Source organism: Gopherus evgoodei, chromosome 9 (assembly GCF_007399415.2).
Source record: "Gopherus evgoodei ecotype Sinaloan lineage chromosome 9, rGopEvg1_v1.p, whole genome shotgun sequence".
In the NCBI taxonomy this organism is placed as follows: domain Eukaryota; kingdom Metazoa; phylum Chordata; order Testudines; family Testudinidae; genus Gopherus; species Gopherus evgoodei.
This window is the reverse complement of record NC_044330.1, coordinates 62,034,648-62,051,194: the sequence shown is the minus strand read 5'-3', so window position 1 is coordinate 62,051,194 and position 16,547 is coordinate 62,034,648. Positions and strand designations below refer to the sequence as shown.

The following is a 16,547-nucleotide window of genomic DNA, read 5'->3' as shown; positions in this document are numbered from 1 at the left end:
CTGGATTGACAGAAGAATTCTTCCATTGACCTAGGTACCGCCTCTCGGGGAGGTGGATTAATTACATCCCATCACTGTAGTGAGTGTCTACCCTGAAGCCCTACAGTGGCACAGCTGCAGCTGTGATGTCTCTCTGTAGCATTTTAAGTGTAGAAATAGCCTCAGACTCTCCAGGAAGGCCACAATGAATGCCTCAGGGGCAAGACAGTGATGTAAATGTATCCAGTGCAGCTGGTCCACATTTGCGGTCCCTTCCCTTCCCCTGGTGGGAAATTTTTGACAGAAATGAAAAAAAAATGTTTTGGGTAATTTATCCCCTCGCAGGAAGTTCTGACTTTTTACCAAAACCACAAAATCAGGTTTTTGGCTAAATATTGGAGTTGCAGAGCTTCATGGGAGTTGTAGTTTGCCCCTTGTGTCTCCACTTTGCCCCTCTTGATTACAGCTCCCATAATGCACCCTAGTCTCCCATTTAGGTGAGGGAATGATTTGCATCATGCAATTCTTGGCCATGGTGCATTACAAAAGATGTAATTCAGCTGCCAGGGAATCCTGGCTTATAGAGAAGAAACCTTCTATGGAAAAAAAACCCCAAAATTTTCTGCAGAAAGCAAAACTTTTTTTGCATAAATTTTGTTTAATTTAAAACCCAATTTTCCATCAAAACACAGTTTTGACAAATAAATTCCAACCCGCCCTTGTGTCCAGAGCCTGCCCTGCTGGGGATTCCAGATCACTTGGAACACTGAGTCCTCTCCCAGAAGGTGTGCTGCTAGCTCATGTTCTCCTCCATTCTGATAACCCATGGTGATAGCGAATTCCCCATTTGAAATGGACTGTGGGACACATTTCCCCCACCCTACTCCATGCATGCTCCTAGGGCCGCAGACACTGTGGCTCAGTTTGGTCTTATTCATTGCTCTCCTATTGTTCCTTAAAGGGACAAACTGCTACTTCCAAAATGGGCATCACTACCTCAGAACCCCCAGTGCAACCAGCCCCTCTGGGCTCAGCAGCCCACCTTTCCTACCCAGCCTAGGCATGCATAACCCAGCAGAGTAAGAGGGTGAGAGTCCAGAACTATGTCCTTTTCCTCAGGCTTAGGATGACACTTGCCCTCATGCTAGGAAAGCTGTTGCTGGGCTGGGGTGAAGCAGGAGGGGGGGGTGTCCTGGGCAATGTGGGGGCAGGCGGGGAGGTGCTGTGCTCCATCACACAGCAGTGTGATTGAGCCGAAGAGGAGGTATGCAGGGGGAACAGGAAAGCTTGTCATGAACCAACTAGGTTAGTCCCTGACCTCTCCCTGTCTAGGCTCTAGTGTCTGGTGCCCAACAACTGCAACGAGCTAAATGAAGTACTGGGGGGTGGGATTACAGTGGACCATAACATTTTCCAGGTTTCCCTTTGTTCCTGATATGCTCTAAAATGATTTCTATTTTGAGGGGCGGGATATCAGAGGGCACAGAGCTGGCAGAGCCCACTCCAGTCACCTACATACCATGGCTTTTTGGATGGATATGCCATGCTGCAACATTCTTTTAAATAACTTTTTAAAAGGCTTGGTTTGTAGGATGCACAGTCATAGCATGGACAGGGTTCAAGAGGGGTTTTGTCCCAGTGTACATAGCAGGATTGATTGCCTAGCATGACTGCCTGTGACTTCCACACAACATTGCCATGGGAGTGTGAACAGGGCAAAGGGATGGCTAGGTGCCCCCATCACACTGGAAAAGGCCTGAGAAGCTGGGCTTATGCTCATGCCGCCATCAGAAGACTCTGCTGGGATGCATTAGGACAAGCCAATGGTTTGAGGTGCAGTAAGAATTGAAATCTTGCAGAGAACAAAACGCACTGGTTTATTGACAGGCTGGAGTATGACACTTGCTCATCCCTGCATTGTCGGTGTGCTTCCCAAACATGGTCTCATTTGTATTGTCACCGCCTTCTAAGTCTTTTAATTGTTTTCAAACAAATGTCCCCTTCATTTTGGAAGGAAAACAATGAGACTGCTCGTCCTAAGCAGATGCTGTTTCTTTTGTTTCCCACAAGGTTTCAGTAGTTTTGCAAAGGGACCAGGTATGTCAAATAATTACCCATAATTGTGGCAAGCTGCCTGCCTACTGATGCGCTAGTGTCAGCAGCTGAAATATAACAGCCGCAGAATTACAGAGAAAATGGCTTGTTGGAAAGGGCTCTCCTGGGTTAGATAGCGCATCTCCTCCTTCACTAGGGAAGGCTGTTCTCATCCTCTCTTACTGTAAACATTCTTGCTACTCTGCATTCAGACACCTCTCATGTTGATGCCTCCATTGCATCTACATCCCTTGGCAAATGCTGTTCAACCTCCCTTCTGGAATAGGGCCGACTCCAACTGAAACCTATCCTGCTTTAATCCAGGCCACTGCTTCAGCTTACATTCCCCACCCATTTCACCACCTTCAGCCTCTGCCCCTTTTGTGTCATTCCCTTTCAAGCACTTCCAGTTATCACTTACCCACTGTCCCTGCTTCTCCAAGCTGCACATATTCATTTGCCTTCATCTCTCTTTTGTTAAGCCATGTGCTCCAATCCTCTCACCATCTTTATCACTCTGTCTCACATTCTCTCTAGTGTCTCAAATGTTGTCATATAATTATACACACTCAAAATACATCAAGAAAACATTATCAAGGTTGCAAAGTCAGGCACTCAGCAGCAGAGAAATGCCACAATTAAGGTTTCCTGTGCAACTTTAATTCTGCTCCCTTGTGCATATGCACCATGATATAGTCTTTGATTACATTATTACATATTATTTTTCCATAGGATTCCTGCCTCATTCAGTGCACAGAATATATGGTGCTCACTCAACAAGCAGCTTTTCAAAATCTTGCATTAGCCACATTCTTCAGGGTGTTGCCCCTGCCTTACTTTTTGCACACACTTCAAACCCTGTTCTGGAGACAGAATGATTAATTTCTTGTGGCATTCATCACTTGGGTATCCAAGGGCTTCACAAATATTTGTTAATTTCTCTTCCCAATGCTCTTGTAAGAGGAGTGGTGATGATATCTTATAGGTGGTGTACTGAAGCAGAGATTAACATCAAACACCTCCATTAATGATTGAGGGCCTGAAATGAGAAATCTAGGACTGGATTTTGGGGATCACATAGCATTATACAGCACTTTGTATAGTCAAAGCCTAGCTCCTATTGACTTCAGTTGTTGCTGTGAGAACTCAGCACTTCAGATCCCAGGGTCTAAAGTCAGGTACCCAGAAAATGAGGAACACACAGTTAGTGACCACCTCTGAAAAGTTTGGTTTATGCGACTTGCCCAGAATCGCATAGGAACTCTGTGGTAAATATAGGGACAGAATCCCTTTTTCCAGGGCGGCATTCAACTGCCTTCACCATCAGACCATCACCATCAGACCATCCCTTCTCTTTCTGCAGTCTCCTGCCTCATTCACTACATGCTATCCAACTTCTGCAATGAACGACAACAGCCTTCTTCACTATATACCCCCGATTCATCACAAGAGCAGGTCCATCCTGCGTACTGAATGAGGCTGGCGGCCTGTGGAAAAACTAGTATGTGATCATGTGATTAAAGATGGTGTCATGATGCACATGCACAAGGGGGTAGAACTAAGGTTGTCCTAATTCTGACATTTCCTAACTTTTGAGTGCTTGACTTTGCAACCACAATAATGATCTTTGAATGTAGGTTTGGTGTGTAAATTTCCTAGGTTTTTCAAAAAAGAAAACTGAAAAGGTATACCCATGTGGCTCATCAGCAGGGCTGGAATCTTTAAATCCACTGCACAGACTCAGCCACTTGAACTAAGAATAACTAATAGCAATATTAGGTTGTCATCCTTTTGTGTGGACAAGCAACTAGAGAGGGGTGAGCCATAAACTTTGTCAGTGGGTTTCACAGATATTTGCTGACAGCAGAGAAATGGTGAAACTTAGGGATTTTGAGTTCCATTCCAGATTCTGGATGGAAGTATACTTTAAGGGGCTCAGACTCTGCCTCTTTCCCTCAAACTTGACCCCTTCTGCCCCAACCTGTCCCTGTACCACTCCTGTCTCTTTCCCACTCCTGGGCCATCACCTCGGCCATTATGATTCTCCTTGTCTACCAAGTCCCAGGTTTCTGATCCCTGTCTCTTTGCCCAGCCAGTCCTTGTCTCAGTCTCCCCTCAACTATTACTAGTCCCAGTCTTCCTCCTTTCAGTCTCCATCACATTGCCCAGCAATTTCCACATTTCCCTTCCACCCCCACCCTCCCAAGCTCCTTGTGTGACACTGAGGTCAATTGGTACCAGTTGGGAAAGGAGTCAATACTCTGTGTCAAGGCTCCTAACAGCTGTACCAAACTCACTACGCCTAGCACACTGCTTTCCTAGTATTTATCCAGAGAGAATATAATGTAAGATAGTTAATAAAAGCTTATGTCATCCTGATCTTCATAATCATTGCAATATTTATGAAATCATGTATGAAATTTGTATCTACAACAAATTTGACAAACAGGTTTTGAGTCAGAGGATGTTGAAGCACCTAATTCAGTGTTTCCCAAACAGTCGGTTGTGAGAAAGTTCTAGATTAGTTGCCACATCCAGGGCTGGATTAACCCATCCCTGGGCCATGACCAAGGCAAACACACACTTCTCCCAGCCTGGTGTGGAGCGGTGACCCGGCCAAACCTGAGTGGTGCTGAGACCCCACGAACCAGGTCACAATATCTGGAGCGGGGCATTGGGCTGAGCACTGTGAGACAGGAGCTGCTACTGCAGAATGAGTGCAGAGTGGGCCGGGTCAGGACTAGTGTTGTGGTGCCAGGGCAAAGGGTGCATTTATGGAATGTGGGTCACAGAAAGAGACAAAAGGCAATGGGGGGCTTAGGGGAAGGGGAGAGGGTTGCTTTGGTAAAAAGTTTGGGGACCACTTCCTAAGTGATGTATCCCAATACAGCACTGGCTTGACTCTGCTGGAGCTTCACATTGTGAGATCATGTACCACTCATTACCCTCCCAGCCCCCACAGCACCCTACAGTGCTAGGATTGCCAGGCATCCAGTTTTCGACTGGAACACCTGGTTGAAAAGGGATTCTAGCGGCTCTGGTCAGCATTGCTGACCAGGCCATTAAAAGTCCGGTCAGCAGCACAGCAGGGCTAAGGCAGGCTTCTTTCCTGTCCTGGCTCCACATAGCTCCAGGAAGTGGCCAGCATGTCCCTGTGTCTCCTAGATGCAGGGGCAATCAGGGAACCTCCGTGTGCTGACCCCACTCTAAGCACCGGCTCCGTCGTCCCCATTGGCCAGGAACCGCAACCAAGAGGAGCTGCAGGAGCAGCGCCTGCAGGCGTGGACAGCATGCACCGTGCCAAGCTACCTGGCCATGCCTCCACCTAAGGGCCAGACGTGCCAGCCGCTTCCAGGACCTGCGCAGTACCAGGACAGACAAGGAGTCTGCCTTACCACCTCTGAGCTATGAACCAGGAGCTGCCTGAGGTAAGCGCTGTCTGGCTGGAGACTGTACCCCAACCCCCTTGCCCCAGGCTGGAATTCCCTCCTGCACCCTAACTCCTTCCCAGACCCTACACCGGTCACCCCGCCACCCCAACCCCCAGCCTGAGCCCCCTCCCGCACTCAAACATTTGGCCCCTGCCTGGTGCCCCTCCTGCACCCCAAACCTCTCCACCCCAAACCTCTGCACCCCAAACCTCTCCCCTCTGCACCCTAGCTCCACCCCAGAATCTGCACCCTCAGTTAGAGCCCTCACTCCCTCCCACACCCCAACCCCCTTCCCCAGCCCAGTGAAAGTGAATGAGAGTGTGGGAGAGTGAGCAATGGAGAGAAGGGGGCTGGAGTAAGTGGAGGCGGTGCCTCAGAGAAGGGGTGGGGCAGGATAGGACCTTGGGTGTTTGGTTTTGTGCAATAAGCAAGTTGGCAACCCTATCCAGTGGCCCAGAGCAGCCATGACGATTATCAGGATTCTATAACCAGTGTGAAAGTAGAATGAATTATATAGTAAGAATAGAAAGGATTAAAGAAATGTTGTCTGTACCTTTAAGCAAAATTGTTGGAATGTTGCAACCAGGCGTCAGGAATACAGACATTAACATAGAACAATTGCACCGTTTAAGGGCAATTGGTGAAGCATTAGCCTTAGATCGATAACAGTTAGTAAGAAAATAGGATATGCATGCTGTGCCCCAGGTGAATTTTACTGTTTTGATTTCTTTGTCCCTTTCTCTAATGCCCGCTCTTTTATCTGTATAAATAAGACTGTTTGGGCCTTGCATGGCCACTCACGTATTCTGAATGTTATTGGCGGAGTGCTGCGCTAATAAACAGAGTGGTCTGACAAATTGTGAGTCCTGATTCTAACTTTGACACCAGTTAGTGGCATAGACACCACTATGACATTACACCTCATTCTTTGTAGAAATATGGTTATGATATGAATATGGCATAACTAAGACATGCTTTATGCAAGATGGGTAGTATGAGGTATCGTTGGAAAGGTTATGATTTACTGAATGTGTTTATCCAATTTTTACGCATGTATCATTTCTGTATCTGAAGTTAGGAATATTGTCTATGTACCAATTACAACTGTGTGTGTATTTGGGAAACACCCACCAGACTAAGCAATCAGCCTTAAAGGGCCATTAGGAAAAAACAATGAGTCTTTGAAGATGTGCATCTCCCATCTTCCCTGGAGTTCCTTCCTGTGGACATTGCAAATAAATCTTGTTTCATGGATGCTTTGACACTGCAAGGTCAGGTGATAAGGTCACCTGGTACAAAATACCACCTGGGACATTGCTGGCACTTTTCCACTGGAAACAAAGGCTTCCCACCTCATGTAAATTCTGTTTAAGGCTGGGAAGCAAGGCAATTGGGGCTCTCCATTTGCCTCCCCACCCAAGAAGGAAGATTGCTGAAAGCTCCTGAAGAAACCAAGGAACTAAGCTATGGGAAGGCAAGGGACGAGTCCAGGCTGAGAACAGGGGTTTAGACAGTAAAGAGACTAAGGAGGTGTGCACATGAGTGCTTGCCATTCTCCTAAGTCTTCCCACACAGAGCTGATTTCAGTGTGTGTGAGCACGCGCGCGCGCTGGAGAAGGCTTGAGAGCCTAGCACAGCAAAAACAGGGTGAGGAAACCCAGGCTGGTGGAAAGGGTGGGCTCAGTGAGATCCCAGCATATCAGGTGATGCCCCAGGATGGGGTCCAACCATCACAACCGCAACCACCCACAAGCAACATAGGCCAGTTTGTGTCCATGCAGCAGCACTCAAATTCCGAATAGCACAGAATTCCTTCTTCCTTCCTACTTCCCCACTTGAGCCCTGAGCCCACACGTGGGCCCCGTATTCTCAGTGCCGCGCTGCAACAGCAGGTGTTCACATGCGCACGTCACCTTGTAGGATTGGGATTGGAAGGCATTCCCTCTGCAATTATCTATGCTACCTCTCATCTCATTGATTGTTGCTTGTTTGTCCTCTAACCCCTGTGTTTTACAATATGGTCTCTCCAGCTCTCACTGCATATGGATTTCTGCTTCCTCCACAGCACGTATGAAGGTAGTTAAGAGGACAGACTCCAGGGCAGATCCCATGCAGCCTACTCCATACTTCTCTCCACAGTACAGTTATAATTATTCTGGTTATGGTCCATCAGTCACTTCTGTTTGCCCTTCTCCAGACAAACTCTATCTTCTCCCAGGAAATTGTCTCAGACTGTTTACTGGCTCACAAGGCTAGCTATATTGGGCCAGACTGGCCCAAGCTGGGGCAAGCTGGGAAACCCTCTTAATACACCTCCCTGTATCAACTAATCCCCCTACATCGTGAGAGGGTGACGTACCCACAGTGGTCAGGCAGTGCATGCCCCCACCAATCAGGGACATCGTCCACCTCCCAACATTCAGCTGCCATGGGAGAATTGCACAGAACAATCTCAGGTAGAGGGATCATACTATTAGGCCACCTCCCCCATTACCAGTGCAGTTTGCTCATTGTAATGGGGGGAAGGATAGCTCAGTGGTTTGAGCATTGGCCTGCTAAACCCAAGATTGTGAGTTCAATCCCCGAGGGGGTGATTTGGGGATTGGTCCTGCTTTGAGCAGGTGGTTGGACTAGATGACCTCCTGAGGTCCCTTCCAACCCTGATATTCTATTTACCAGCAGTCTGTCCTGCCTAGATTTAAGTGAATCGAGGTATGAGGTTTCTGCCATTGCCCATGGGACACCATTCTGCAGCCTCATTCATCTCACACCAGGGCTTTCCCCTGCATGATCCCTTTCCAAATTTCATCCCATTGCCCGCCCCCCAATCATCCTAAATAACCCCTCTTCCCAATTCAGGGTTCCCATGCTGCAGGCAGGTATCATGCCCCCAATACATGCATCTCTCAGCACAGCACAGACCCCCACTCTCTGAAGCATTGCCACCACGTACCTCCACCTGCTGGCAGATCTGTATCAGCTTGGCCATCTGGTTTTCTAGTTCGCTATTGCGTTTAACCAGGTTGGTGAGGTTCGTCTCCAGGGTTTGCTGCCGGCACAAAAACAGGAAGAAAAAATAGAGAGTGTAAGCATCAGCAGAGCTGAAGAACCAGCTCCACGGATTGGGAACATCTCAGAACATTATCCAGTGATCATGTCTGATGACAAAACACACACACACATTAATGTCTTTGGGCAGAGATGCTTGGTTGCATTGGTAGCTTCCACCTGGGCCATTTGCAGCTACCACAGAATGCTGGAATGCCGCTTCATATAGAAAAGGGAGGCACAATAACCTGCTTCTAAGCCAAAGCTAATGTTATTTTATTATCCCAGGTTGACAGCTATAGTAACTTTTATGGATGGCTCGAGGGCAGCACAGTGCAAGTGGCCCACAGGGTTTGGCAATGCAGCCTGCATCCTTAAAGGTCATCAGCACAGAGAAGGGATTGTTTGTGCTTCTTCTATTACTTTATTTACGACCAAGGCCTGGAATTTGGGAGGTGAGTTTTTAACCCTGCCTTGATTTTTCTTTTTGTGTTTTAATGTACAAAACTGAGTTTTGACTCCCCTGACTTTCCTGGAAAACTCTATGCACAGGAGAACTAATCGATTATTCCAGCTCTTGCAATCTCCCCATGATATAAGCAGTATTTCTAAAAGCCCCAGCTCCTGAAGTCATGAGATTATATGAGTTTTTTTTAAAAACACACACATTTCTAATCGTTGAGGTTGCAGAGCAAAACTGAAAAACAGGACCCCTTTAGGCTCAAAAACCAGAAGGCAAATAAAAAGAACACCATATTTTTTTCAAAAAGAACAGGAGTACTTGTGGCACCTTAGAAACTAACGAATTTATTTCAGCATGAGCTTTCGTGAGCTACAGCTCCCTTCTTCGGAGTGAGCTGTAGCTCACGAAAGCTCATGCTGAAATAAATGTGTTAGTCTCTAAGGTGCCACAAGTACTCCTGTTCTTTCTGCGGATACAGACTAACACGGCTGCTACTCTGAAACCATATTTTTTAACTGTCATGATTTTTTTGGGACCTGGCACCTGATTTTAAATAATTGGGGTTGGCAGCTCTGTTATGACATCAAAAGATGCCGAGTATGGGAAAGTGAAGTGAGACTCAAGACACTAAACACACTGCACTTATGTTAATAGCTACAGCATACAACTCCAATGTCCTACACACACCTGGAAGAAAAACTCTTTTGTTAAAGATACATCTCCCCATCTTTCCTCCCTTCCAACTGCAAGCAGAGGAATCTCACATTGTTACCAAAGAGTCCTGCAACAAAAGCAGGGCAGACCAGACTTGATATTCCTCACGTTTCTAAAATAAAAAGCAAACCGTTTTTTATTAAATAGCTTCAGGCTCCTTTGAACATTATAAAACCCATAAAAACCACACATCTATTTTTCCCACCTTTCATATAGCAATACATATAGATAGGCTTGGCAGAATTCAATTTCCTTTTTTTAAAAATAACTTTGTCCATGTGTATTTTTAAACATTTTTTTAATTTTTATTTAAATTTTCACAGTTGTGGGAAATTATAAATGCATCAGAGTACAGGGAGGTGAGACAATTATTATTTAATTACTTTAGACTGCTGAGATTAAAGTTAAAGCTTTGTAACCATTCAGATACAAATTGTCTATGTAATATGTCCAAATATATACAGTAAATACTTTAAAATCAAACTTTAATAAGTTCTCAAGGAGTGTTTTCCTTACTTTGCCTATTGTGACAGGCAGATGGCTATAGTAAAGTAGTGAGGAACAGGTATGTTAGCCCCAGGCTAAACAAATCCCTGGTACCCTCGCACCACCAACTCCATAAAACCCCAAAAGCACTGAAATGAAAGACTGAAAACATTTGGAGCAAGCTGCGCTTTCAGCTATATTTATTGTTCGTATAGCACTGGCACCTAGGAGCCCATTGTGCAAGGCACTGTACAAACACAGAAAAAAGACAGTGGTGTAAATCCAGAACAACTTCACTGGCTATGGATTTACCCTAGTGCAAGAGCAAAAACTGGCCCACATTCTCTCCCGGGAGACCTCCTGATTCCCTAGGGTCCGTGCCAATCCCTACATTCGATGAACTCTTTGTCAAATTTCTGAAGGGGGGTTGTTAATATTATAGCGAAATAAAAAAAAGTCATTTGTGGCTAACCACAACTCGAAGGTTTTGTGTGGAAGCCTGGGCCATTTAGATGAACTGAGACAGTTTGCAATCTTGCTTCCATTTGCTGCCTATTACGCTAAATGCTGGTTTGCTGTCACATCGGTCTTGGTGTGCTGGTTGATGTAATATTTATGGAGAGGAATGCAGTCTAACAGACATAGGAGCAGCTAGAAGAGAGCCCATTTGAAACTATTTCAATATCTGTGGACACACAGTGGACTTGTGCTTTTGGATATCAATAATTTAAATGACATCACATTTCCATTAAAATATGTGATTCCACTAAGAGAAAATGTTTTATAACAAAGTGCTCACAACCTGTTGCAATACTTGTCATGAAAATGATACCCTATTAATATTTGAAGCTTCAGAGCCGAAAAAGAATCCCCCATGGTGTTTTATTCATACTTGGCTTGGAACTGCGGCCCATAGCTCCCAGCAAGACTTTAACAGCCCCATAAACAAGATTCCCTCTGCATGCACATATAATTCTGGGGCTGGTTAGCCAATGGAACTTGAATCACAGTCATAAAATATAGGCAAATCATTAATTCTTGAAACCCACTGGCTCCTAAAATATTCAGAGCTCATTTGCAATCCTGTGAATTGCTAGCCAATGGCTGAAAAACATAATAAAGAAATAGGATTGGAAAATGACATGAAACTCAGGCACCTTTCATTAAGCTGAAAATGCTATGCAAAACAAACCTACATTGATAATGAAAAAGCCAGCTGTTAACAGTTTTTGCCACTGTTTTCTTATAGCTCAATATTATTAAACATAATTTGAATAAAGCACTGAGCATTTAACATGCTAATTATCTTTCTCATCATTGACTTAGGGTATGGCTACATTTGGAATTTCAAAGCGCTGCCCCGGCAGCGCTGAGGGAGCACTGCCACGGCAGCGCTTTAAAGTGTGAGTGTAGTCGGAGTGGCAGAGCTGGGAGAGAGCTCTCCCAGCGCTGCACGTAAACCACATCCCTTATGGGTGTAGCTTGCAGCGCTGGGAGCCGCGCTCCCAGCGCTGCCGCCCTGATACACTGACGCTTTACTGCACTGTATCTTGCAGCGCTCAGGGGGGTGTTTTTTCACACCCCTGAGCGCGAAAGTTGCAGCGCTGTAAAGTGTGAGTGTAGCCATGGCCTTAGCTACACTGGAGTTTCTGCGCTGAAATGGGAGTTGATCTTCTTTAATGGTCTAATGCTGTTGAGGAGGGGCAAGGAGGGTGGGAGAAGTGAGTTTTCAGTTAAATCCTTCATTACATGAAATTCTCAAATAGCTGTTCAGGAATCCAGGATCTACAGCTAAGAACATAAGAACGGCCATATTGGGTCAGATCAAAGGACCATCTAGCCCAGTATCATGTCTTCCAACAGCGGCCAATGCCACAGAGGGAATGAATAGAACAGGTAATCACCAAATGATCCATCCCCTGTCGCCCATTCCCAGCTTCTGGAAAGCTGCTGTCTTTCTTCCTAAGAGATTTTGTGAGAGAGAGAGAGAGAGAGAGAGAGAGAGAGAGAGAGAGAGAGTGTGTGTGTGTGTGTGTGTGTGTGTGTGTGTGTGTGTGTCCTGTAAAGCATTCATAACACTTTATATTGAGCAGGCATCAATTCATTAAGTTTTCTCTGATATTAAAACAACGATCCAGGGTCCTAAGGATGTACTAAATAAGTCCCAAATACTCTTCTTGATACTCCTGTCCTTCAAACCATCTTTGCCGAAAAACAGGGCTGACCATTGCTAGTACCAGGACTAGGATAGTACATGAAAATGCAAACATAGGTTGCTTCTGTTTAATTTGCTGAAAAACAAAAAGAAAACATACCTGAAGTCCTAATTATACCAGGTAGTTATTATATCTATAATTATAGAAATTATAATTCCTGTTTAACTCTTATTTTCCCATACTCTATTTTTCCTGAACAAGAACGCCTATGGAACTCAAAAATTTGTCTCTTTCAGCAACAGAAGCTGGTCCAATAAAAGCTATTAAGTCACTCACCTTGCCTCTCTAATTTTTTGCAAAGCATTTACCTCCTGACCTGAAATATTCCAGTCTTGGTCTTTGCACAACTGTGATTTTTTGGAGTGGGGAAAAGGGGAGTAGCAGCATGGGTATGAGCAAAATTCCTTTGGCCCAAAATAAGTAGATTTAATTTAAATTGAAAATGATAACCACACTTCCTCTCTGCATCCAACCCCCACCAAAAACAGCAGAAGCTTGGACCTTGGCATGGACACAGTCCTCTTTGAAGGCAACAGCTTCTGCTTTGCATGTAAACATATGACCATTTTAGAACCACTTCCTAAGCATGAGCAGTACAGTATTCCCTGGAGTCTAGGTGCACTTAAAGACAGATGCATTCTCCACATAAAAGGTGGTTAGTTAGGTGCCAGCTTGCTGGTTCATAGATTACAAGCTTTGCTAGCTCTCATAGGTTACAAAGCCAATTATCACCAGTTTTTTTTTCTATTTTCTTTCTCTTTTAAGAAAAAATAAGAAAGAGAGAAAAGGAAAGAAAAATAAAACAAATCCAAAATTAGAAAATTTAAGAAACAATTGTTAATGCAATATCAAGGTCATGAGCTCAAGACAAATTGAGAAACTGCATATTTGAATTTGCTCCAGCCATGTTAGCTCAGCCATGCTGGAAATAAACAATATTTTCTATTCCTTTCTCCCTTATTAAATGTAACCTTTAATATAATCCTTTGTTATTAGACTACACTGTAAACTATAAAAGTTGGCATGAAATGTGGCCAAATTAGCCTTTCTAGTGTAACCTTAATAATTGGAGTTTCCTGAATGTTCCTTACCCTCACCACTGGATTAACTAACATATTCCACAAGCATGTCTACTGGTGCCTTCAAACGTGAACACTTAACCATCAAAACTACTCCAGAAAATTCACTTGGGAGATGCGATGCGGAGCCTTTTTCCACCTGGTAACTGCTTCAAATCCAGCCTAATGCAGGTTGGTAGTGACCACGAGTCAGTATCATGGGATGGCTGTTGAATGGTCTTATCGGAAGGAGTTAGTGGGTCCCAGATCAGTTTACAGTATCACTCTCTAGGTTTTTATACTGCATCCTTCACTCTGGAGTGTGTGTGTCCCCAACCCAAACACTGCCAACACCGTGGCACTAGCCATGACTGACAATCCCTGGAAAGTAGCCTTACTTCAAGGTTCTTAAAGCTATAGCTCCTTGAGTCAGGAGAATCTCAGCTTTCATTTCAGAAAGGTCTGTGTCTAACCTTCCTGCTGGTGGGGAAATGCCTGGAGCACTTGACACCCAGAGACTCACACCCCAGTGGATATAAAAAGGGAACTCTGTCTCCTGGGCTGTCATGTGCTGCCTCTCACCCAAACTAAATTCACTTTAAAACCAACCCTATCTAATGCTTCATTAGAAAGGCAGCAAATGGATGTTAAATGAATGCATCTGGATTTGCTTATTACAGAACTGAGGAAGGGCTCTCAAAGGACTCTGGCTCTGCATTTTCCTGCACAGAAGTTGAGCAGGAGCCTGAAGGGACTAATGAATAAGCAATTCAAGCAGAATTTCTTTAAGCAACAAGGGACTGTAATCACAAATCACAGAACTCTACAAGAGAAGAGCGCTGAGATGGGGAAGACAAGACTTCTTTATAAGGTGTTTTACTTTCCCCAGAATGGAGGCCAGATAGTTTGCATTAAGTGGTGAGCATCCCAGCCCTGCCCTGCCTGGATTTCCCAGTGCACAGTATCTCAGACTCTCTGGGGCAGAGACTGTCTTTCTCTTAAGGTCTTGTCCAACACTGAGCAAGTTGACAATAATTCAATAAATATGACTAATAATAATATAGAGTAGAACTGATGGTATATGAACAGCGCAGCTTTTCCTGCCACCTCCCTTCCACATCACCCAATATCCTTGAACACATTATTTGTGAGCCATGCTGCTCATGAGTGCTGATCTCCTGCACAACTACACAGTATACTGATACCACTGTCCATTCCTACATTCACCATTGGTTTGGAATGCGTTAATTGTACTCATTGTCCAGGTCAACAAAGCAAGCCTGGTTTCATCAATGAGACAGTTTCCTTGGTCTCCAAACATCAACTATGCCACCCAATCCAACTTTACGTTATGTTATGTTTTCCCAGCTAAATCCCATAATCCTGGTTACTTCCTAAATCCAAATAAATGGATGCTCTGGACCAAATACTTTTACATTCTAACACCTGCTGACCTACTTCACACTACTGCCTTCTCCATGTACATAAAGGAGCCCGGGGAGCTACAAAGCCTCTGAGATTCACTTATTGCCTTAAGAATGTACATCAATTCAGTTGCTAGCTGGGTTATCAAACATCTCTTAGCTGCAAACCAAACTGCATGGGCATCTGTTAAGTACTGACTGAATCCCTCTTGCCCTGAATCTGTATGTGCAGCAGGGCAGAGATACAAAATAGTGGATCTCCTCTGAGACTGTCTACATGAGAATGCTGCACTAGTTTAACTTTTTTTTAATTGTGATTTTAAACCAAATCTGTTAAGCTGGTACCAAAGGCCACATGGACATCAGTTTGGTTTGAATCAGGCTCATTTTGGTTTGAATAAAGTCAAGTAGGCATTTAATGAGCTGAACTGAAATAAGCCATCCTTAAACCAAATTATATTATTCACACTGGGGTTTGCAATAGTTTAACTAAATAGGTTTAAAAACTGATCCATGTTAACCTTGTGTAGCTTTCTTGTGGCAGCAAGACCTTCTCTATTTTCCAAAAATTCTGTTCAAAATACATTTTCAGAATGCTTTCTTGGGCACAATGGCCATTCCCCATCAGCACCAGGGCATTTTTCTTGGGGCTGTTTCCTGAAAGTAACTCTACCTCCTCCCACGGAAGGACATTTCTGAATCTTCTTTTTTCTTGGGCAGGTTTAGGTGCTACACTGGGGCACGAGCATCCTGGGAAGGCCTTGATAGCATTCAGAAGTCTCACCGCCTGTCACCAATTAAGAGGTGAAGATGTAACATGACTATTTTCCAGGTTGGAATTGCCAGCTAGATGCACTAGCACAGAAAAGCAGCCATTCCTGTCACTGGAATGTCTCATGTCCCTAAAGGTGAGGCTAGGGCCCTGGGTCTGAGCAACATCCCTCTGCATCTCCAGGGCAGGCCTCAGACACTCATTTCACTGTGGTAACTCAGTTTTAACTAAAGGAATGATAGCTTTCGTTCTCTTCACAGACCCACAACAGAGCAACTGGATCCCCCACGCTGATTCCTGCACTACTTCCCCTTTCTTGAGGGTCACCAGCCTCAATGCTGATGATGACCCACACAGAAGACTAAGATCGCCTCTTTCCTGGGCCAGTAAGGATCACAGGAATGAGTGAAATACGGCACCTGCCCTGCATGCACCAGGCAGTATCAACACACACACAGTAGCTGTAATGTTAGCCATATCAGCAAAATAGTCACATGCTGCCCAAGCCACTGGGAAAAAAATAATTACAAAATTCATCACAAATAGCCAACAACTGGCCACAAATAGGCAACACCCAAATCACTTACCAGACACAACCATAAGGAAGATAAAACCCAAACCCCATCCAACACTTAATGGAACTCCAGTGCAGGCAAAGGCCCAAATAAACACATGGGCCTTGCACCCTCCATAGAAGGTGAACAAACTTTTATTATTTTTTAACACACTATTGCAGTAGCAGCAAGAACCTAACCAGACTGGGCCCCACAGCGCCAGGCGCTGTGCAAACATGCCCCAGAGAGCTTAGTGTCTAAAAGACAAGATGGAAGAGGTGGATGAATCAAACACGTGGTTAGAGTGG

The 16,547-nt window shown here is 44.8% G+C and overlaps 1 protein-coding gene across 5 annotated transcripts in view; it reads right to left on the bottom strand.

The window, feature by feature from the left end:
• Positions 1 to 16,547, bottom strand: part of LOC115657517 (probable E3 ubiquitin-protein ligase MID2) — a 401,900-nt gene that overhangs the window by 167,427 nt on the left and 217,926 nt on the right. For all 5 annotated transcript variants that reach the window (XM_030575451.1, XM_030575455.1, XM_030575456.1 and 2 more), the window contains exon 3: positions 8,458 to 8,553. In XM_030575451.1, coding sequence (XP_030431311.1) covers positions 8,458 to 8,553 — 96 coding nt within the window. The remainder of the gene's footprint in view (positions 1 to 8,457; positions 8,554 to 16,547) is intronic.